This window comes from Ahaetulla prasina, chromosome 3 (assembly GCF_028640845.1).
Source record: "Ahaetulla prasina isolate Xishuangbanna chromosome 3, ASM2864084v1, whole genome shotgun sequence".
Lineage (NCBI taxonomy): Eukaryota > Metazoa > Chordata > Lepidosauria > Squamata > Colubridae > Ahaetulla > Ahaetulla prasina.
Window position 1 is genome coordinate 68897050 of NC_080541.1, and position 25332 is coordinate 68922381.

General features: G+C 34.3%; 1 protein-coding gene across 1 annotated transcript; it reads left to right on the forward strand.

Moving 5' to 3' along the window:
• The first annotated feature begins 3245 nt into the window (after positions 1–3245).
• On the forward strand, positions 3246–24009 carry C3H18orf63 (chromosome 3 C18orf63 homolog). Its single transcript, XM_058176589.1, is given in 13 exon segments — positions 3246–3379; positions 5346–5424; positions 8227–8283; positions 12998–13109; positions 14599–14640; positions 15158–15234; positions 16293–16402; positions 17533–17629; positions 17735–17811; positions 20207–20390; positions 23040–23127; positions 23130–23218; positions 23221–24009. Coding segments are annotated over 13 exon segments (1935 nt in total).
• The last annotated feature ends 1323 nt before the right edge of the window (positions 24010–25332 follow it).

Consider the following 25332-nt stretch of genomic DNA (forward strand, 5'->3'; position numbering starts at 1 on the left):
ATATATTTATTAGGGAATAAAGTTCAAAATAAACTTCTGAACAGTTATCTGTGCTATCAGTCAGGATTATCAGATTACAGAAATTAAAAAAACGTTTTAGGTTTTACGGAGGCGCTTTATATTTATTTCCACGTGGCACTAAAACCGCCTGTCCAGCAGTTCGACAGCAATTATGTAATCTACTATAATGTCAAAATCAGATTTAAGATCTTTTTTAAAAGGCTGGGACATTTTTCCTTGTAAAAATCAAAAGGAAAAAGGTTGCCTAATCCCGCTTTCTGTCCCCAGCTCCGGCGTGCCTCGAGGCTGCCCCAAGACTGAAGGTTATCACGTACTGGTGGACTTCGGAACGGCAGCTCAAGCGAATCCGGGGCTGCGTTACAACTCTTACCCATCTGTCCGTGGCATTGAATTGCACTACAGATACTTTTGCGGAATACAGACATACATTGCCGTACATTCGCTTTTGCTAAATCACCATTCCTATCCGTGCGTACTTTTCCTCTCTATTGAGCGCCTCGGGGCATAACAGGAAAACGTGCCGTACAAGGAAACAAAAAAAGACGGAATGCTGAGAAAGGAGGGAAGAGTTAAGATCTGTAACTGAAAAAAGCCCACTTTTTTATTATTATTTTTTTTTAGTCAGAAAGTCAAATCGACGATTTTCCACGCGTGGTTTGCTCCTTCTCTGCGCCTTTGTCTTTCACTCCTGCTTCTCCCTTTATTGCCCACCTCCATTGTGCGCCATCCCAGGCGTAGCCTCTTTTGCCTCACAACACTTTCCCGCGGTTTTTTTTTTAATAACCTGTTTCTTGTCTACATATTTTTCCCAGTGCTTTTGGAGCTGCTGGAGATATGGTACAATAGCCTTCTCTGATGCCTAATTGAGATTGTTCTTCAGTGGCAGTTTTTCTATGGTAACATGGCTTTCAGACAGTTGTGACTCTTCCATCAACTTGATATAGTTTTTAAATGGATTTCACAAACACCATGCAGAACATGTCCTTCCAGTCAAACTAGGCTACTTAGGCAGTTGATGTCTTACTTAGTGGAAAATATTTATGTGACAAGTTCCCAAAAGTACATGGTTTGCTCTCTTTTTTCCCCCAGCATTAACTCTGTGAGAAAATAGATGATATAAAGCAGAAGGAGGCTCCTATTATATCTGTGGTGACTCAGCCATATTAAAACAAATATTAATTAATTAGTTTTTCTCTGGTCAACAAATATATTGTGAAGAAAATGTTCCCAGCTTATCTTGTAGGAAGAGAAACAAAAGCTATGTGGTTTAGTTTGTGTTTTTCAGGTTTTACCAGGCTGTCAGGTTTAGGCCTGAAGACAAAAAAAAAAGTTAAAACAACTCTAAAGTAGCAGTTCTAAGGTTACCATATTTTGTAATAATCATTGTTTGTAAAAGAGAGAGAGAGAGAGAGAAGAAAAAGAATGAGTGCTTTTCATCATGTTTTTCTCTCACACCTCTTGAGAAACAAAGATTATTTCTGACATTCTACGTATTCTGTCATTTTAACTTTTTAGATGAAATAATTATTTTAAGAGAGTCAAATAAACTTTGCTTCAGTTTTTAAAAAATGTGTGGTAAGATCTGCAGATAAAAGTTATGACTGAAAATGATAGTCATAAATATAGTAACATCAACAGAAGTTATTTAAATTTTAATTTATTACTTGGTCTTATATTCTAGTTTATTTCCTATAGGGTTATCAAACTTCAAGCAATTTGTCCTCATGTTCTCCATTCAGCAGGCATAGCATAATCAAATATTGTCCAGCTTTTTGGATATCTATCTTGCTATCTCTACCTGAGTATCCTTTGCCCTTGGTGCAGCACTTTCCTAACAAGTGTTGGGCAAGTTAACAAACTCAACTTCGTGACCTTAATTAAATGATTAGTACTTTCCAGCCAGTTGCACTGCTGCCTGAAATTATAGGATCTTAATCAGTTACACCCTGAAGACTTTTGTTTCCTAAGAGGCCCTAAAGCATTTCTGTGACTGAAAAACCAGTCTTTCTGTTCCTAGAATCTGGGGGTATTTACACCTGTTTGCATGTTCACAACTAGCTTTCAACAAGCAGTCAATGAAGAAGCCAGCAGTAAAATTGCAACTTGGAATCATGTCATGCTTAATAAAATCAATGTATCGGTTTTATGACATGAGTTATAAAACCAATACATTCACATGATGTCTCAACTTAACCATTTTGCATGTGATGGAGTTGTTGGTACCAATTGTGATTGTTAAGTGAAGACTACTTATACCTACACAGTACAGGTAGACCTCGATTTACAACAGGAATTGAGATTGAAATTTCCTTCACTTAGTGTCACGGTCATAAAGTATGATGGCATTGCTTAGCAACAGCAATCTCTGCAAGCCCAGTTGCCATCATTAACCACATCCCATGGTCATTAAGCAAGGTAACCCCCTGCTGGCTTCCCACAACCAAGTCAATGGGTTACCATTAGTACCAGCTGTATGAGTTGAAGAATAGGCCTTGCTTCTGAATAGTTAAAATATACTTTGAACCATTTGCAAATAATTTCAAAATGTCATATACTGAAGTACTAATGGAATTTATTAAAATGATCCAATTTAGGCATAGAATAAGATAACAGGAATGTTTTGATCTGATTTTGATTTGGCTTAATTGATAAATTGAAGATAGAACATTTACATTTACTTTCATCTTATTTAAAATTCTCAATTAAAATTACAGTGACAAAGTATTCTTCATAATTATATTTCATGGTGACATTCAAGAGAGAATGCATCCAAATGCCATAATTTATTTACATTCTCTATAAGAATATCCTTACAAGGATTCAGCCAATTGGAAAAATATCTTGAATAGTTTTATTTAGGAAGTAAGAAATGAAGAAAACAGTAAATTGGAGTTACATTTCTGTGTTGTATGCTGACGGGTCATTTTGGAGAGAAGGAAATGAAAGTAGCATTTGGGATATTTTTCTTTCATTCATCTGAAATAACCTTCCAAGTTTAAATACAATTATATGTAAGCTCCAGATATGTAGACATCACCTTATGCTTAGAAAACCGTGTTTCATATTGATAAGTACTTCACTCAAATATTCAACTTCACTATCAAAGGCAATGACATTAAAAATCACTTTCTAATAGCTTGAATTGTTTCATATCTTTACATCTTTTTGATAATCACATTTTTATATTACAGATTGGATTGCTTTCTCATGGTTAGCAAAACAAAATGAATGATGTTAGACGTCAGTCACTGTTTTTCAGCAGTCTGCCTGACCTGCAGAAGTTGTATGCTGTGAAGATTACATTGAGTTCTCAACTGGCAGCAACTGAAATTAGAACAGAACAATGGAAGATGTGCAAGTAAAATTCATAATAGATTCAGTTTTAAAAAATTGTAAAATACAGGATGACGCATTGCTTATGTTTACCATACTTTGATTAAAAGCATTCTCAGCACAGAATCTGACTTAATTATACCCTTCTTCCTGAAATCTGACAGGCAACTACCAGATAGCAGGGAGACCAGTGATGGTGAAACTAGGACCCATGTGTCAAAGGTGACATTCCATGACCTTTGGGTGACATACCAGATTCACCAACACTTGAAAACAACTATTTTCCAAAAGCGTGCCCCTTTCTGTCATGAGGTGATGCTGCAGAGGCCACATGAGAATGGGGTGCATACTTGTGTAGCCTCTAGAGTCTAGACTCTGAAAATGAGTTTGTTTTACATGTATTTAATTTTTGTAATTATTGGACATTTCTTTATACAATACATAGTACCACACATCATTGGCATGTTTTTAATTAAGGAAATTTTTTAAAAAATGTTTCCCTTTCGTTTGGGATACGTGTGTGTGTGTGTGTATGAAACAAGCCAGTAGAGTCAAGTTAGACATTTTCCAAATACTTGACAAACCAAGTGCAAAATGTTCGCCATAACTGTCCTGAGAAGCCTTGAAAAGCTGGTTTTCATACAAGCATTGAAATAAAGTTTTTGTTAAAGGGTGGTGGTGGTATGGGGAGTTTTTATACTTTTACTGCATTTATTGCTGTTTGTAAGTCACTCAGAATTATGATGCTCAAGATGAACAGCTATTATAGTTAAATAAATAAATAAATAAATAAAGCTTTGCATTGATTATACCTGATTGCATAAGGAATGTTTCTTGTTCTGTTGATGTTAAGTTGCATTAGAAGCATAACATAATAGCTATAGCTCAAACTGTAACAATTCTTTCATTTTCATACTTAAATACGGTTCATATTTTAGCAGTCTATTTCATGGGTGTCAAACTCACAGCATCATGTTGCTGTCACGTGACATTTCATGAAGTTTTTTCCCTTCGCAGAGCTGGGGTGGGTGTGGCCTCCATATGATGCATCTGGCCCATGGGCCGCCAGTTTGACACCCATGGTGGTCTACCTGATTGCAAGTAGAATTTGATGCATTTGTTACTGAAAAAGATTGAACTCAGCTTTATCATTGCAGATATTAAAAATCCCCCAGCAAAAAAATAAAGCTTTTGTTTAAAAAAAAAAACTAGTCTCTTTTATAATGGTATAAATGTTTTGTGAAGAAGAATCTCCAAATTCAGTTTCAGTTTTAATTTAAGTAAATGTTATTCAAATTCTACTTTCAATAGAGTAACTGGCACATCAATTTTTGCTATTCAGTTTGCTGGTATGATTTGTTTTAGAACTGGACCAATAGAATTTACCTACAATCCTATATCAGGATTTTTATATTTGGGGGATGGCTGATATCAGAAATCATTTTAGTGAGTTATGTGGACTGTTAAATGGCCAAATGTAGTAAAGACACTGAAAGTGGCAATACGTTATTTCTTTTCCTTTTTCTGTGTGGCTTGTTATAGAAGTTGAATATTGAATGTAAAGGTTGAACGTGGTAGAATAATGAGAACAGCAGAGTAACAGTTCAAAGTTCTTTTTTATTTTTGCTTATTTTCTATGTCTCATGATGTTTGGTTTCATTATTAGAAGATGTTTAAACTGTTAAAAGTTTTTTTAAAAATTCTTATTATTTTTTTATTTTAATGCTTGTGGAAGCACTCCAGACTTAGTAGGGTCAAGAAAAAGAGGTAGGCCAAATTAGTTTAATAGTAAAATAGTAAATAGGAAATTTAATATATTACTGTTTGTATGTTTACGTGTTTATTTTTATTACCTTCCTCTGTTGTCAAAGAAAAAAAACATTTGTTAGCAAGTTTTAAAGGAATCCTTTGAGGATTCCATGCCTTATATACAAAAATTAAAAAGTATAAAATTATTAAGATTAATAACAAGCTTTTAATATTTTACTTAGGCAACTCCTGCTGCTGTGTCAAAGTATCATTTCTTCGCCTGTTCCTGGAACACTGAATCAAATTTCAGTTATTATGACGGTCAGAAATACTTAATGTTACTAATAATTTATAGTTAGTTAATAGTAAGTTCTTACATACTCACATAAGAGTGCTTTGTTTCAAACAGCATTTTTCTTCTTTTAGCCTACTGAAGGCAAGCACATACGAATTTCACGCCCTCAATTTATACTAAATTGATAAAAAAGATTTAAGAACTTAAAGATATTGATATAACATATTTTATCTATTATAAAATACCCCTGATCTGCCTTTTGCTTCTCTTAATACATCAACAGCACACAATATTATTTTTGTTCTTCATTTGCCCTTTCAGTCTTCCTCTCCCTTGCATGTAAGGGAGCATAATTGAACAAAATGACTGGGTGGATTGTTTTTATGTTGGTTTTATTTCCCAAATTCTGATTACAGGAACATTTTGCTCAACTTCTGCTGCAGTTTAAGATATTAAGGAAGGAATATGTCTAACTTTGTCATGAAACCCAATCTTAATGCTTCTGATTGATTTCATAATCCCAAACCTAATGTTAAATTTGATTTTATCTGAAAATTGCAATGTTTTTAGAGTAATTATATTAAAATTGTAATATAATATTACTCAATATTACTGGACTTATTATACTTTATAAATTTATACAGTAAAAACTAATACAAACTTGGAAAAAAGAAAAAAGAGCAGAAGATGCAAAAAAGAAAGGAAAAAGAGAAAGAGAAAAGGAAAATAAAAATATAGTAAAGGAAAAGAAAAGAAATATATAATGAAGTGACTTCTCATCTATTCTCACAATAAGTAGAAACTAATCACCTCACAAATTGTAGCAACGTATCACGTCTTCTTAAAATACAACAGATGAGCTTTTCTTCCCATATTCCATCTCCTATCTATAAACAAGTAAAGCATAAAGCATCGTTATTTCAGTCCTGATGCCAGCAAAAGTCTATTAAGGGTTATCAGAAAAAAAAACTTCTATTTTAACCTTGATCAGATAAACTAACTTTATATTCCTTCCATTTCTTCTAACCATATTAGTCTGTGTCCATTCAAATATTGTTGTAGAACTGGATATCTTTTCATTTTTTTTTGTTCCTTCTCTTGAGTTTCTTCGAAACTTTAACAAACTGTTTTGTAAAACCAAACCTGTTCTTCCTCCACAAGATATTTTAGACATAAAATTTCAGGCAGGCAGATATCACTATTAAAACCAGAGTCCATTTTTGAAAAATATGCTTCATTATGTCCAATGTTAGAATATTTTGCATCATTCTGTAATTATTGGTCAAGTTTGTGTTGTCCTTTAATTGTAATCTTTGGCTCCCTCTAGAGTTCAATTGTTTAAATCTTATGTTTTTTAAAAAATTCAAAACAAAAGCATTTTCCTATGGGAAGAATTCTTTATAATTAATTCCAAAATCTTATTTAAAATTTATTTGTACCCTTAACTGTTTGTAACTTTCTAAAATCAAAATTTTAATCACCTTTTTGCTGTTCATTTGCTGTTCAAAAAATTAATTGTTACACTTGTAGTTGAAACTTATAAAGAAAACTCATCAGGTGCAATCGGACAATCAGTTAACCAGCAATTTCCGAAAGTGATTAGAAGTATACATATTTAATGTCCTTTCAAAGGTTCCAACCACGATTTGAGCAAGATTGCTATTCTCTCATCTCACTGGGCTCTAAATCCAAGGAACTGCTATCAGGAGTACTTGTATCTCTCAATCATTTGTAGAGTTACTTCTCCAATTTACTAATTTCTGTCTGTTTGTCTTTCTATGCAAAGAGCCACATAAATGCATACAAAGTGAAGGCAAACTATTTTTTTGTCATTTATGTGATATGGGAATAAAAGGTTTTTTTTCTTATTTCTGAGCCTATGGTAAAGGATTGGAACAGTGTTTCAGTTCCATTTTTTTAAATAGCCCTGTTAGTCACGCAGTTCTGAAACAAATTAAAATTTAAATCATATAAGGTTGCCTTCAGAGATTGGCTTATGACAGACAGATGGTGGGGGAAAAGTGAAATCGCTCCTATGTGAATGTGCCCTGAATCTTATCACAACTTTGCATCAGTCAACCTGTTTATTCAATAGCTTTTCCCTATTTTCCTGTACTTAAAGGCTACATTTTCTTAATTACAAATGTATATCTCAGAAGCTCTGATTTGTCTCTATTGATTTCTTACGTATTTTATAGAAGTTCACTTTCAGACTAAATGCTTGGTGATTTTGCATTTGGCTTCAATGTTTGACATGTTAACAGTAGTATTAAATGAGTTTCTTCTATTTAAGAAAATCTAAATGAAAAACTGCAAGGGCCTGTCCTATAGTAGAAACAGTACCTTTCACTTATATTTCGCAAAGGATTCATGTTTCAGAAGGATTTACCGTATATACTCGAGTATAAGCCGAGTTTTTCAGCACATTTTTTGTGCTGAAAAACGTCCCCTCGGCTTATACTCGGGTCTATACGGCTTATACTCGGGTCTATACGGCTTATACTCGAGGTTTTTTTTTCTTCTTTTTTTCACATTTTACCGGACGGAAGCCCTGCCGGTGCAGTGAGAGGGCGGGGCGGGGGAGCCGCCAGCCTTCTCAGCTGAGGGAGGGAGGGTTTCCCCAACCGGTAGGTGCCTCATTTCCCACCCTCGGCTTATACTCGAGTCCCCAGTTTACCCCAGTTTTTGGGGTAAAATTGGGGACCTCGGCTTATACTCGGATCGGCTTATATTCGAGTATATACGGTATTCAAAGAACATAAAATAAAATACAAAAAAGAGTTTAAAAAGGAAATATATACTGTAACTTATTTCTTTGCTTGTTTTAGATATCCTTTTACAAATCAGGAACATTTCAAACTTACATAGATAAACATGGAGCTACAGTAAGTGATGAACATTATTTTTTCTGGTTGTTTTTCTGCATACAAGATGCATGTATATTTTTACAGGCTGTTGGAAAATTACATTTTATTAACTAAAATATGAAAAAATGGAATGCTTGTTTATTGTATCTGAGTTTAGGATATTTAAATTCAGTACAAATCATACACTCTACTGATGATATATTATTTATAAAATATTCTTTCACAAACTTGGCAATACTTTCTGTATGAACTTCATTTCCCATATTTCTTAGCAATTGACATGCCAACTGGACAATTGTAATTGTAAACTGGACAAATAAAATCCAAATATTTGGAAGCTGACCAAATTATGGAAAGTAGATACAAGTGGTGGCAGATCTGATGTACAGAGATTCCAAGTTAGTATCGCAACCTACTGCAGAACCATAGAAATGCCATGGAGCGCTTTAAAGGTGATAACCAAGACCTTGAAGCGCACCCAGAAGACCACCGGCAACCAGTGCAGCCTGCGCAGGAGAGGTGTTACATGGGAGCTACGAGGAGCTCCCTCAATTCCCCGCGCGGCCACATTCTGTACCAGTTGGAGCCTCTGGGTACTCCTCAAGGGGAGCCCCATGTAGAGAGCATTGCAGTAATCCAGACGGGATTAATCAGGCTATTTAAAAAGGGGGGGGGTTAGCACATGCAACAAATAGTGACAGGATGCAGGTAACACAGAGAGCTTGTGAGGATCATCTAGCATGTTGCACTACCTGTCCTTGCCTTTAACCTCTCAATCAAGCTATTTCTGAATGACGGTTTAGTGCTCTTTTGGAAAAATGCTAGATCATTGTCCAAATTAAGCTGAATGTTTATTTTATTTATTTATTTATTTTATTAAATTTTTATACCGCCCTTCTCCCGAAGGACTCAGGGCGGTGTACAGCCAAAATAAAATACAAAATATATACAATTAAAAGAATTTAAAATGAACTATTACTAAACGGCCGATAATTTAAAAAATTTAAAAATTTAAAATATTACTAAAACCCCAATTTAAAATCAACTATTTATCAACTATAAAATCAAACTATTTATGCTTGAATGAATAAATATGTTTTTAGCTCACGACGAAAGGTCCGAAGATCAGGCACTTGACGTAAGCCAGGGGGGAGTTCGTTGCAGTGCCCACTTACGAAAGTGCCTGTGACCTGTCAGGATATTCACTAGTATCCCAATTATTTGCACAAGAGGAATATCCTTTGCCTCCTGATAAATGCTTAGGTCAGTGGTTTTGTTAATCAAACATGTATCTGTACATGTTTGAACATTTTTTAATGTAAGTGCCTAGCTCCTTTTTACCATCCACTTTGGGTATATCTGCCTTGCCTCTGTCTACCAGAAATTAAGGTTTATTTATTTATTTATTTATTTATTTATTTATATTTTTATACCGCCCTTTTCCGAAGACTCAGGGCGGTGTACAGCCAGAATAAAACAGTAACACAACGATTAAAAACAATATATCAATAAAAATCTAATTCAATTTGGCTAAAATAGAATAGAATAGAATAGAATTTTATTGGCCAAGTGTGATTGGACACACAAGGAATTTGTCTTGGTGCATATGCTCTCAGTGTACATAAAAGAAAAGATACGTTCATCAAGGTACAACATTTACAACACAATTGATGATCAATATATCAATATAAATCATAAGGATTGCCAGCAACAAGTTATAGTCATACAGTCATAAGTGGAAAGAGATTGGTGATGGGAACTATGAAACGATTAATAGTAGTGCAGATTCAGTAAATAGTCTGACAGTGTTGAGGGAATTATTTGTTTAGCAGAGTGATGGCCTTCGGGAAAAAACTGTTCTTGTGTCTAGTTGTTCTGGTGTGCAGTGCTCTATAGCGTCGTTTTGAGGGTAGGAGTTGAAACAGTTTATGTCCAGGATGCGAGGGATCTGCAAATATTTTCACGGCCCTCTTCTTGATTCGTGCAGTATACAGGTCCTCAATGGAAGGCAAGTTGGTAGCAATTATTTTTCTGCAGTTCTAATTATCCTCTGAAGTCTGTGTTTTTCTTGTTGGGTTGCAGAACCGAACCAGACAGTTATAGAGGTGCAAATGACAGACTCAATAATTCCTCTGTAGAATTGGATCAGCAGCTCCTTGGGCAGTTTGAGCTTACTGAGTTGGCGCAGAAAGAACATTCTTTGTTGTCCTTTTTAATGATGTTTTTGATGTTAGCTGTCCATTTGAGATCTTGCGATATGATAGAACCCAGAAATTTGAAGGTTTCTACTGTTGATACTGTGTTGTCAAGTATTGTGAGAGGTGGAAGTATGGAAGGGTTTTTCCTAAAGTCTACCACCATTTCTACGGTTTTGAGTGTGTTCAGTTCCAGATTGTTTTGGTTGCACCACAAGGCTAGTCGTTCGACCTCTCGTCTATATGCGGATTCGTCATTGTCTCGAATGAGACCAATCACTGTTGTGTCATCTGCGAACTTCAGTAGCTTAACAAATGGATCATTGGAGATGCAGTCATTGGTATACAGAGAAAAGAGAAGTGGGGAGAGCACACAGCCTTGGGGGGCCCCTGTGCTAATTGTACAGTAAAGTTAAAATTAACTTGTAAAAGTTAAAAATTATAAGATAAAAATTATAAAAGACCCTATAAAACCCTATAATCCCATTAAAATTCCCATTAGACCAGCCCTGCTCGATGAAATAAGAAAGTCTTGAGTTCGCGCTTAAAGGTCCGGAGGTCAGAGAGTATGTGTAGCCCCACAGGTAGTTCATTCCATAAGGCAGGTGCCCCCACAGAGAATGCTCTTCCCCTGGGAGCCGCCAGCCGGCATTGTTTGGCTGACGGCACCCTAAGGAGGCCCTCCCTGTGAGAGCGGTTAGGATGATAATCAGCTAAAAATGTAATAAAGGTTCTTTTACTTAAAATGAATTTTACTTTTATGTAAAATGAGGACCCAGATTGTTGGGGGCAATATGCTGACTCTGTAAACAGAGAGAGGGCTGTAAAAGCACTATGAAGTGGTCTAAGTGCTACTGCTATTGCTACTTGGCGTATAACTCAAAGTAATTGTTTTAAATATCAGGTATGTATTTAAATCTGAATTCAGTTTTGCATGAATGGTTAGATAGCTTGATAATAAACTTTTGGCTGTAATGCCTGCAACTGCTATTTATTTCTCTGTAAAATATACTGAGGCACTGGAGTGAGTTCAGATTATTTATTACACTTTTTTTTTTTGCTTGTTCTGAATCAGATGGAATAGCTGCGGGTTGGGGGAGGGATTTCCATGTTCAACTAGTCACAACAATGTTCCTAATTTTGGCTGCAGGAACAAAGGGAGTGACAGTTCTAATTTTCTTCTAAACCAATTCTTCAATATCTTTACTGACAATGTAACACTATATGCATACAGCAGTAAAACAACAACACCATTGTTCAGATATTTTACTGATGTTATATATCTATTTTGTTCATGGATCTTTTGGTTCTACCTATCGGTAATCATGAGATCTCTGGAATTTAGTGTTACAGCAAATAGCTGTAACTCTTACACTTGGCTTTGTTCCTAGAAATATGGAATAGTAAATATGTTTACTAAATAGATTTAGAGGAAATTGACATAAATAGGCTTTTCAATAAATATGTAAGTTTATATGATTGAAAATGAATAACAGCATTATATTTATTTCCTTAGTTTTCAGCATTTCCATTATAATCATTCCTTTGTTGTTATTTTATATTGTTTGAATTATTTTTAATTGACTCTGAATGTAGGTAGTTTTACAAACAAATGTGGAACAACAGATTCTTGTGATTTCATATTATTTTTCTAATTTCATGTATCTTCTTGACAGATGAATGATTTGCATAAATTTTATGAGTCATTTGTGGGTCATTTTATGGCTTGATAATCAGATACTAACTGTATCTTTTACAGTCATAGCATTGCTGCTATTGTTATAATTTTGCCTTATCACAGGCTTGCCAGGGCAGCCTAGAACCTTTGTAGATGTATCAATAGAAAATAAAACAAGTGTGACAATCCAACAGTCCAACGATCTTTTATCAGATAGCACACTTCTTTACTTTATGTGTGTATTTTACATATTTTTTAAGAACAGTCATATAATTCCTATCATTTGTAACATTCAGTACCTGATTTGCAATCATCATATCATTAGTACATTAGATGCATTATGTTGGACCTAAATAAACAATCTGTACAGTAACTGATTTGCAAACACATTTTTCAGAAAGGTTCTATATATTAAAATCAGTGAAGCAGATTGTAAGACTAGAACAATCTCTGCCTGAAGGTCAGTCTAGGTGCATTTTTGCTTAGTATATAATTAGTATGACAGGAGAACATTATTATTTGAGACCAGTAGAGTGGAAGAGAGGATTTAACCTTTGCTCCCAATGCAGCCCTAACTTAAGTCTATTCCTGTCTTGTTAATCATGAATGCAAATTACTGTCTCAGTGGAACAATCAGCGTGCTCTCAGTCTGAACCATCCTGTATGGGTTATTCACTGAGCAAAAAGCAATAACATTGTATTATGTTTGACTCTTAACCATTGGAGAAAACATTCTGCTCTGATAGATGGATTACATTTGATTAAATGTAAGGTGTTCCATAATAATAATATTCAATTTCATAAGGAGGCAATGTTTGCAAAGAGAAAATGTGTTTTTGTTTCTTTGTATATTTATTAGGTAGGAATGCCAGAAAGAGTTACCCCAACTGTCTTTCAAGTCTGCCTTTCTTATACTCTTAGAGCCAAACTTGCCCCTAACTGGAACCAAGCAGGTCACTTGTTGATACAAGGTAATTATTTAGAACCTCTTGATAGTGAAAATGTTTTTATAGTGTTAGATATTTTCTGCATGATGCATACATTTATTATTAGCTATAGTTGTTACAATATTGTTCAGTAAATCTGACTACAGGTAGTCCTCAACTTACAATGGTAATTAATCCTGCAATTATGGTTGTAAGTCATGATGGTCATTATGGTGGTTTATCAAGTGACTATGCCAATTTTATGTCCTTTATGGTGGCAACCATTAAGTGAACACCATAGTTATTAAATGAATGTATTGTTCCCTGTGGATTTATTTTTTTTTTTGCTAGAAATGAAAAGTAAACACCAGCAAAAGCATCATAAATTATGAACATGTGTCCATGGGACACTGCTAATAACCATAAATGTGGGTTAGTTGCTGAGCAACCAAAATTTGGTCACAGGACCAGAAGCCATCAGAATTTAAAATCTGAGTTGTAAGTACCTTTTGGGGTGTGTTCTAAACAACCAATTGTAAGTCAATGGTTACCTGTGCTTTGCAAAAAATTTGAAATCTCTATTCGCATAGTAATGACTCAGTTCGGGTGTCATAAAATAGAAAACAAATTCTTCAACTGATTCTTCATTTCTGAAAATATTTCAGATGTAGACTGTATAATTTCAAGATCAGCCACTTCTACCTCCAATTCTTTATAACGTCTGAAAATTCCTCCAAACTGAAAGTTTGCACAATATTTTATATTTGTGTGTGAGTAATACATAATATTGCTTTATTTGCACGTAGTTATGGTCAACCCAGATATGTTTGGATACTATTAAAATCTGCACTTTCCTCTTGAGAGTGCAACCTAAATCCCTAATTAGGTTGGCTGGCTCAATATTGCTGAGCTAGGTTATGACATGTATTTGAGGATGGTACATTTAGAGCTTATAAAAAGCAGGTTCAGGAGCAGTGATGTAGTTTTCCTGGCAGCTATTATGCCAGGAACCATCAATTAATTGGGACCACTGTCTTAGTTCCTATATCTTCCCTAGGATTTTTTATGGCCATTCATGAGAAGCTTCCACCTGACATGACTCCTTTTCCAGTAGATTAGAGGCCGAGTCAAGTAGAGAACTTCTAGGTCCTTGGCATTCAACCTGGATCAGAATGCAAGAAGACCAGACCATGTCATCTTAGTTAATGGACTTTGACTCCAAGCTTTAGTTATGGAGGCCAGAGGGGAGGATCTTTAAGCCTCTTTAAGAACTGATGGGATCATTCCCTCTCCCAAGGAGGAGTTAACTACTGCTCAGAGTCAATCACGCATCTCTCCCTGTGGCCATCTCTCCCTGTGGCCATCTCTCCCTGTGGCCAAATAATACATTCCTCTTTAATACATAAGGAATATGTTGTGAAGCAAACACTACATACACAATGTATAACAAAATATAAACATATTTTCCTCATCAGACATTGCTTTGTTATAGTTTTAACTGTGAGTTATAATACAGCACTTTCATATTTTTAAGGGAGAGATTTTTTGTCACAGATGGGAAAGCAAAATGCAGTTGGTAAGTACACTATGAATAAATATTTTTTTCACTCTTAAAGACCCAGAATTACCTTAGATATATTTTATACATGCCCTTAGTTAAAAAAAAAAGAATGAGGAAAATCAATGTATATCAAATATAACCCTACAGAGATGATCAGTTGAGCAACTGTTAGACATATAAATTTATCTATCAAAAAGTTTTATGATTGAAATCAAGACTGAGAGTCACCATGTTAGCAAATAATGCAGGTCTATACCACTGCTTTGTTTACCTGTTAATACTGTTCCTGCTTAGCAATATTTAAAGATGTAAGCCACCACAAACAATTATTAAAATGATTAAATTAAAATGATTAAAAATGATTAAAAAGTAAAAAATGGTGATTTCACTTAAACTTTATGGACACATGGATCGTTAAGTCACTTGGTCAGTCCTGTTTTAGAATTCAGTATAATTTTTGTCTTATGCACTTATGGGGAAAATAGGGATATATGAAAATGCTGTATACTGACTGTTACGAATTTTATTTCAGTTGTGGATATCAGTGTATCAGAAACTCAAATTTGCATCAGTGTGGAAATGTGCAGGATATCTTTACCACCACCTGAGGTACAGAAATAATGTAACTTTTTACATTTGCATTTTATGGGGCTTCATTGTGCTTGTGTATCTAGGGCTACTTAAGATTCTTTTACAGAATAGAACAATCAACAATCGTTAAGCAATTCATCTCACTTTTTAATTTCTGTCTCTCCTCTTTTCTCCAAACTGTATTTTTTCTTGTGGTTTAAACTACATTTCTCTTTAATAATTACATTATTGGGTGAACATTTGCCAAGAAAACAAGTATTTTTAATATATCACATTTCTTAGACGCATACAAAAATTATCAGACATAATTTTCATCTTACTGAAGAGTTGTATTGGTGATTTCTGATATATCACTGAAATTTTAAAATAAAGGTATTCAGGTATTGAGAGAGCTAATTAGGTGTAAAGATTAAGGCATCAGTTCAGAAATCAGGAGAGTGTCAGTTCTAGTCTTACCTTAAGCCCAAAGCCAGCTGGATGACCTTGGGCCACTCTCAGTCACTGTAAACAGGCATGGCAAGCCACTTCTGAAATCTTGCCACAAAAACTGCAGGGACTAATCCAGGCATATTCTAAGAGTCAACATTGACTTGAAGGGACAAGAAAAGAGAAAAGAAAAGAAAAGAAAAGAAAAGAAAAGAAAAGAAAAGAAAAGACCAACAACACAATCTGAAGGTGTATTTCTGATGATGACCATAATCAAGGTTTACTGGTTATTTTTAACTCATTAGAAAGAAAATGGGTAGTTAAATTTAAAAACATGTATTTTTCTTTTAATGCTGTAGTTTATTTTAATATGCACATTGTTGCAGTAAATTGTAAATCACAGATCCATACTGAGAATAATTTCAAAGTCTGAAAGGAATAACTGCTTTATATTAAACAATTAGGCATCCCTTAATTTTATAGCATGATTTTTATGAAGGGATTTAGTTATTAAATGTAATTTCAGTTACAAATGTATTGTAATAACTAAAGGTTTTAATGAAAGCTTATTTTAACATACAATACTTTCTGTTTCATACTTTTATACTTAACTTTTCAAAAATTGCTGTATTGATTTTTTTCTATTTTAGCTTGAAGATTTTGATATTTCAACAAACATCATAAAGAACTTTAACAATGATACTACTGCAGTCATTTCAGAATATTCTATTTTAAGTAATTGGTGTTATGTTTTACCAAGGTATGTTTTTCATATTTTACAAGGAATTGTATTAAGATGAACAAAATTTTCCCTACAATATATTTTTATTACAGTAAAGATATTAGTGATAGGAGCCACTAAGAAAAGTTTTCATTCTCAGAATTTCATGAGACTATTTTTTAATACAAATTCAAAAACAAACTACTTTGAGTAGTAACATAAAGCAAATATCTTCTTTAAATTTGAACAGGCATTTTTGAAAACTCAGTATAATCTTTAGTTCTTTACACTTAATTCTAAATGACTAGTTCACATCTGTGAGCAAGACTACCCTTCAAAATCCAGTTGTATGGTTTATTTCTTTGGATTTTAAAAATGCCAGAACAACAGTCAAGCAACATATTTGGGAATTACAATGGGGTTCCAGTCATCTGTATGCAGGTTTGGTTTTTAACAGCCTTGCCTCTACTAACTTCATTTCCAATATCATATTACAATAGGACTTTTTCATTAGTTCTATGTGTAATACTAATGAGGGGAAGATGTTGGTATATCACTTGAGCCATATTTCTGCTTTAGTGGATTGGTGAAGTGGAAATAGTTACTTTATTATTTTATGATATGTCTTTATAGACATATTTGAATAACATATTATTCCTCTTTTATGGAATTTTCCAGGCAAGCAGTCTCAATCCTGTATCTCATAAGTCTTAATCAGCCTGAAAATTTGCAGTAATCTAGTAATTATGATGCCCAACTGTTTATGACCCTTTTAACTTTTGCTTTAGGCTTTTGGATTGTTTAAATCCAGATGTGTCTACTCTTTTCAGATGCTAAATGCTGATTTATAATAAATTAAACTATATCTATCTATCTATTTATCTATCTATCTATCTATCTATCTATCTATCTATCTATCTATCTGTCTATCATTTTAACTTTATAATTACAGCTTTCTATTTTTATATATTTTATTCTGTGTCTACTTTTCCTCCTTATGACTATATTGCATTAAATAAGACATAGACTGTGATAAATCCAATTTCTTAGCTTATTTTAGGATAATAGAAGTCCACATTTTTCAAACCTAGTTTAAAATATCTGTTACATAATTATGGTTTCTACCACTTAATACTAATTTTCTAATATTCTTTTTGTATCTCTGCCAGTATGAAAATGGGTCAGATAATGAGTATCAGTCATTTAATTCCACCTGATTCTCCATTTCATTCATACAGTGATTTACAGTTACATTGGGAAAATCTGGTAAGGGTATACTTACCAATTTTTTTTTACCATTCATTGATAAATAATAAATCAATTGACAAAATTATTACTATGTATTATCTTATGTATATATTTTATCTTTAGTATGGCTACCTTCTGCCAGAGGATTCACAGACGTATTTCAGCATTTATTTCAAACTAATAGGAGAACAATTCTTTACATATCTTTTATATGTTTTATTTGTTTTCATGTGGGGCCTTCTTAGGAACATGAGCCAAGATTATAATATGAAAATATGCTATTAAAATACTCCCTTACTGAATATTTGTTGTAAAGTTAAATAAATATTTTTCTCTTACCACATGAAAAATAAACATTCGTAGTCAGTCATCTCTCATTTGATGAGATAAATGTAAAATAAATCAATGCATATTCCATTTTCCAATATAAACTGAGTTTCTTAAAGCAGAATTCTGTGCTCTAATTGTAGATTCTCTGAATTTTCTGTTTTTGTATATAGAAACCCATCTGCAGCCATTTTTCTTCAGAAGGTAGAGAAGTATAAATACCATCCATTTATTTATTTCTTCCAACTTTCTGTATTAGGGTCAGTTTTAAATTAATTGGAAAGTTCTGCAAAAGGCTTCAAAATTTGTTTAGAGCAGAGCTCTCAAACTCATGACCCGCAGGCTAAATGCATCATGCACTGACCACGCCCATGCCCAGTTTAGTGAAGAGGAAAAAGTCCCGATACATCATGTGATGCCGCTGTGATGTCACAAGTTTGACACCCCTGGCTTAGAATATACAAGTTTGAATGCAAACAATTAACTTTGGCTTAACCCTGACAAGGCGGTATGGCTGTAGGTTTCATGCCCCATCTCACCTGTATCTAATGATTTGCCATTATTATGGGCAGTTGCACAGTTATCCAGAAGTTTAGATTACATTTGGCATTTTTGTCCACCTAGCAAGTCCTTCCTAAAGGCCTAAACTAGGGATATGTTGTTTAATTATACTAAAGGTATCATTACATCATAGGATGTAAGCTATTTCAAAGCTATCTTTGGCAATTGATTGATGGTGACTATCATCATTGATAGTATTCAATTGGTGCTTCAGATGTTTTAGGATTTTTCCCAAGGCATCTATTACTACTGATACCATATTTGCTTTCTTGTACTACATCATTCTACTTCTGTTTACTGGTGTCACTTCTTTCACTTTTTACTTCTTTAACATCCTTCAGATATTCTTCCAATGTTTTCTTTTCTTCTTTAATTGTACTTGTAACAATTTATACCTACTTGTGCTCCAGGACTTCTAGTTCCTATAGATTTGTAAGTTCACATTTTTAACTTGCATCAATGTTTGTTCTTGGCTGTCTTTACATAATTACCTAATTCACACCTTTTTTCTTTGACCATTTGTTTGACTTCTAAAACTCTGCCTCCATTTCTGCAGGGCGGGTATAATCTATCAATACCACAACAGAGAAGTAATGCATAGCGAATAGTCATCAGTTTTCTTGCTTTTTGGTCCCAAGTGTCCAATTTGGCTTATGTCCGATTAATAATTCCAGAAGTGTATTGTATCACAGATAGGACCCAGGTACTGATGTAGCTGATGTTGTTTCCACTGTTCAATTTTGCTTTTAGCAGTTTTCTCACTCTTTAGATGTATTTTTTACCAAGCACATTTTTAACTTGTCCATGTTTGATGTTATTCAACGGTGAATGTCCCAGATACTTGTAGGTGTCATACTGACAGCACAGGTTCTTGGGAAGAACCCAAGCTGTATGAGGACCAACACCAACTAAAAAACTGGCAGCTGTGATTTCACAATGTTGTGTAAATGACAACAACAATAATAATACACTGCTCTCCTTGGCTTCATTACTCGCTCCCATCATTGTTGAATGCCTGAAAGATGGAAATCCTTCCATTGTCACTTCTGCCATTCCAGCTCCAGACCACAGTCTTTGGTGCAATGCATGCTTCACTGATCTTCTTCTAGTTCCATTGTTACTACCAGGGCTATCCATCAGGGCTCCACTCCTCACCAGTGTTGAGTGAGTGAGTAAGCCTAGCAATAACAGCTGCTATATTTACTTACTACAATGTTGCTGCCAATGTTGCTGAGATGTACCTAATTGCAGACAGCTAAACTCTGACTGAACACTATTAACGGTATTACCATTGCCACCTCTGCTCAACTTCATTCCAAATTCCTGTTTTTCTCTTATTGGCCCAATCTCTCAATTACACATAAACCACACAACTTCATCTAGCAAATCTTGCTGTACCAGTGAATCCTTAGACCCTCCAAATCCTATAAACTCTTATTTCTCTTCCTCCAATACCTACATTTAAACTTGGTTATCAAATAATGAACTTATCCCCAAACAGACTCTGCTGAAACAAACAAAACATGGCCAAGTTTTTCTGAAGTTGTCATTTATTTCATTTTGTGCAGAAAGTACCTGGAGCAGATTTTACTGGCTGTCATGACTCTAAGAATCTCTATCATTCAAGAAATTGTGCCTTTGGTAAACCTGATGCTTTTTAATATCAATTTGTCAAATTATTTATTTCATTCCTTAATACTGATTCAGATATCCTTCCAGTTGCATCAGAAGTCAACCCATACAGTACTTTCCTAGAGCAGATTTAGAAGCTATTTTAGATTCTTTTGTTACTGATCTGAACACTGTCATTCCTCATATATGTGGATTTCCTTTTAAGGTGACACAGAAATCAATGTATACTACAAACAATTTTATACCAGCATCTGTTCAGGTAATATTGTATATGTGAGTGTGTATGTGTGTATCGTTTATTGGCATATACATGATTAAACATTGAAATGTTTAATTTTCATTTTTCTCAATATATCTTTTCTAATGCTTTATTATGATATTTTAGAAGGCAGCTAAAGTGTGATAGTAAACATGTAGAGCAGACACAAGTGTTTTGTGAAAAACACTGATGTAACTGGTATATCTATAAATAGCTAAAATGATTCCTTAAGGACTAGCTAAATGCAAATTCTGATTACTATGCCACTTATTTTTCTATAGACTCCTGAATAATAAAAAAATAAAATAAAAAATGACTTCCTTGCAGAATTATGCACTAATTACTTCCAGATGGAGATTTGTACCAATATTATTATTTGATAGCAATCAGCCACAAGTCTAATCTAAGTTGTCTTGGATAATAGAAATAAGGGAAAAAGAGCTGACAAAACTGCTTATTGGTATTTTGAGATGTTCCATAACAAGGCTAGATACTCAGTAATTTCTAAAAACTGCAGTTGAATTGTATCTTAAATCAGTTGGGTTTGCTTGTAACTATTAGCTGTTGCAGCTTAGCACTGCTTGTTCTCTACAGATGTGGCTCTGAGATTTTACATATGAGCTTTTCTAAAAGTTCGTGCTTACAAAAGCTTACAGGAGACAATTTTCTATTCATATACTTTATTTTCCATCCATTTTTAAAATCTATATTGCGTAAATATGAAATATAGTAAACCAAGATGGCTCTTGCTATTGATTTAGTTATTTAGAAAGCATACATTGCCTAATACTTTTTTCAGTGATGCTCAAACATTAAAAAAATAAAATAATCTTCTCACCATGTTACAATAATGGAAAAGAATGAAAAAAGAAAGTTGGAAGGATGAAAAGACGCATTTAAGCATCTGTACCAACTTTGGCTAGTAATTGAAGGCAGGTTATACCTCTCTTCATTTTTTTAGTTCAAAGGCAATGAGTACTGTTTCTGGCACAAAAGTAAAAACAAGCTCCCTACACCTGACATTTTCTGCATGAGAGGTGGAATCTGATTACATCATTTTACATGACAATCTTCCAGGGAGGAAGGGAATATAACTAGCTTCCCATCTGGCCTTAGTTAACAAAGAATTCTAGATATTTCTGGAAAAAATTCACAATACCAGGCAGTGATGAAAAATGGAATTGATACTGAAGTATCAATTGATGAAGTATCATACTGATACTGTCAGTATGTAGATGGCAACTTGTCCCATCTTTAATATGAAAACAGATGCTGTATCATGCCCAGCCAGGTACTAGCTAAATATCTGATCTGTGCTGAAATCTGAAATGAAAACATCAATGCATTCAATCGGAACAAGGCTAAAGGGGTTTAATTTACTCTTATTCAGAAATGTTTAGCAGTAGTATTTTTATTATATGGTAGAAACAAGGTAATTTGTCTTAGGAAATATGTTTTCTATGATATAGCTGCCAGGTGTTATGTGAAAATTCCTCTATATCTTACTTTTGGTAATATAGCTATATAGTGAAAAGTGCTGATACCAGCAAATGCAGTGAAGCTAGAATGAATTATAGACAGTCCTTGACTTCCAACCATTAATTCAGTGATCATTCGAAATTGCACCAGTTTTGAAAGAAGGGATTTTGGACCTGTGCCCGAAGGAACAGTCATTGCAGCAACCCTATTTTCCTTCCATTTATGCCCTTTTACCTCTTGGCTTCCCTGCTTTTGATTGCTTTTTCCTTTTCCTTTTTTTTTTGGCAGCATATATCCCTCCCCATCCCCATCCAGGATCTCTGTGCAAACAGGTGTTTGGGCATGCTGCAGCTTAAAACTGCTATTTTCTTTCCTTTCTCCTTTTTTATTGTATGAAGCCTGCAAAACGCAGCCCCTGTACTCCAGTGCAGCACAAAGCCTAGCCACAACCCAGCCAGGCCAGGCACACCTCATCAGCAGTGGGAGAAAGACGAGAGCAAACATCAGCTGGGACGAGGGAGCACATGTATACAAGTGCAGGGAGGCCAAGGAAGGAAGGTGCAGGGTGTCTGTGAGTGAAGCCAGGAAAGAGGGAGTGAGAGTAAAGAAAGGCCCCGGGAAGGAAACTTACTCAAGCAACTTGGAACCTTCCTTACTGGCTTCCCTATTGACTTTGCTTATGGGAAGCCAGCAAGGAAGGTTGCAAATTGGCGATGACAACAGAACACTGCAGCCTGTCATAAATATGAACTAGTTGCCAAGCATCCACATTTTGTTCACCTGATCATGAAGGCACTTTGAGGAACAGCCATAAGTTCTTTCATTCAAACCCATCGATGACTGCAAATGGTCATTGAATAGTTGTAACACAAAGACTATCTGTATAACTGTTCATTCCAATTCGATATGGAATCAAATTATTGTTCACTTTCAGTCTCTCAATAAAATGTACAGGTCCATTTGAATGGATTTTTATCCAGTGTCAATTTTTATGAGAAGATTATAGTATTTTATGTGTTACTAATCTAGAAAATTACATTTCCTGTTGATTTTCTGGTAATGCATTATTCAGTTATAATTGTTAATTCCAAAATATTTACAGTTATATATAAAATTAATTGGTGATGTGTAATGTGATTCAAATTGATTTATTTGGTTCCTGTGTTTTAGAAAGTAAACTCTAAACCAGCCAACATTACTCTAGGAAGGAACTGCAAGATACCTTTGAATCAAGTAGTTCCAAAAAAAGGTATTTCAAACTTTAAGCATGTACTATAAATAATAGCCACACGGTGGAGCTTAAAGTCAACCATCTGAAAACTGATACTTTCTTTAAATACTATATACTTCTGCAGATGATGAGTATGCTGGAGTAGGAAACAAAAACAATATTGGACAACAGTGGAAAACATCAGAAAATTCTGGTTTAACATTGAAATCAAATGACGTCAAGAGGATCATACCCATTTTCAAAGGAAAGTTATTGCAAACGGATAGGCAGTTCACTAAAAGAATCAATGAAAAAAAAACAAAAAATGTTTCAAAAGATTTACCAAAACTAGTAACAGATCATGCAATTGCTGAATCAGTTGTATTCAGCCCAAATGCTGATCAGATTAACAAATCACTATCTGATGCATCATTTCAAAATGTTACAAATAAAAGTGTTTCTCAGAAGATGAGAAAAAATATTAGAGCTAACAAATTTCTATTAAAAGAAGAAAATAAAGATGTTGGTTATCTGTTAAACTTCCCTTTACCTAGTGGAACAGTTTTAACCGAACATTCCAGTAAAACCAAAGCTACAAAGCTACACTTTTCTTTGATATCTGCTGATAGCCAATCAAAGCATCATACAGCAAGCATCTGTCAGCTTTTAAATAAACCTGCACATCTCGGTGCAGGTCAGAATCTTCTGAAGTCGAAGAAAACTGATGAAATAGCTGAAGGAGCTCTCAGAGTATTTCAGAATCAGATACAAAATCCAATGAACGAAACAAAAACAAATGCTTACAGATTAACCAGTTCAGGATTTGAAGGGCTGACAATAGCCAATAAATCCAAAAGAAAAAGAGATTGGAAAGAATCAGTGTCCTATCAAGGCATCACTAGGACCTCAAGACCTCATCTGCAGGTATAGTAAATAATATAGATGTGCATAACATGGCAGCTCACAAGCTTTTCATTATACTGATTTACACAATGTAGTAATAAAAAGCAAGCATGTTACTGCTGAGTTCCATGCATATACTTTTAGTATGTTACTCCTCATGCTTAACCAGAAATTTGTCATGACACTATTGCTTTTTCATATGAAAGTGTTTATGTGGTCTATATGTACCAAGTCAATTAAATCAGATCTTAGATATACAGAGAGTAGGCGTGGTGACCTAATGGTGAAGACTCTCACCTCCCGATTGGAAGTTCAATCCTAGGTAGCAGCAGATGTTTCTCTCCTAGGATACAAAGAAATCTGCTGCGAACTCCACATGGCATCGGAGGGCATCTGGCCAGTAAGCACTCAGCTCCATCAAGTCAAGTATATTATAAATCCTGAATTAAGGGATTACAGGGTGATAAAAAGGGAGTATCTGAGCTATACAGAAAAGGTATTGATTTTTCTTTAAAAATTGGTCTGAACCAGATATTGATAATGCATTGTCAGTGAGCACCAGGATAGAAAACTTCCTGACCTGTACATCATGAGAATTTCTGAGCTTCTTAAATTAAAAATATTGATTTATGAAATAACATGATATAAAATTAACCTTTAGTTACCTTTCATGAAGTTCCTTTTATAGGTTACAAATGAATATATCTTAGAAATTGACTTTAATAAGAATAGTTAAGAGTTAATAGTTAACTACGTGATATTAGATGACAGTAAATATTAGTTGATATAACCTTTGAAATTTGTATAATTCTCATAAAGGCTAATTGAAAATATAACATGCTGTTCACTTCTTTTTAATTTTAGGATATATTAATTTCCATTATAAATCTTTCAAGGAAAAAGTGTTCAGTGCAACTGAAAATCTTTTAACATTCAGAATCAATTTCAGGCCTAGGAACTAACTTGGAAAAATCATGAACTTTTCCAATTTTCTCCTAATTTCTATTGTCTTATATAGAGACAAATAGAAATAGAGAAAGTGGTTGTTAGGAATATCTTTTGAATGAAAATCAGTATTATATGAATTGATACTGATATGAATATGCAATCTGATAGCTGATGTCCTAAAAACAATTAGGTTGTAGAATTGAATATTTTAAGCTAGGAATGTCAGACTGATACCGTGATACCTTGTAGATATTTTAGTCCTAATCAGCATCAACCAAGTTGATAAACAGCAAAGAGCTGCAGGATTGTTCAAAACATTTGTAGCCCACCCCAGTTGTAGAATCTGGTAATGGCAAATAACTCCATGGATTTTTATTGCTGATCCTAAGGAAACTATTTCAT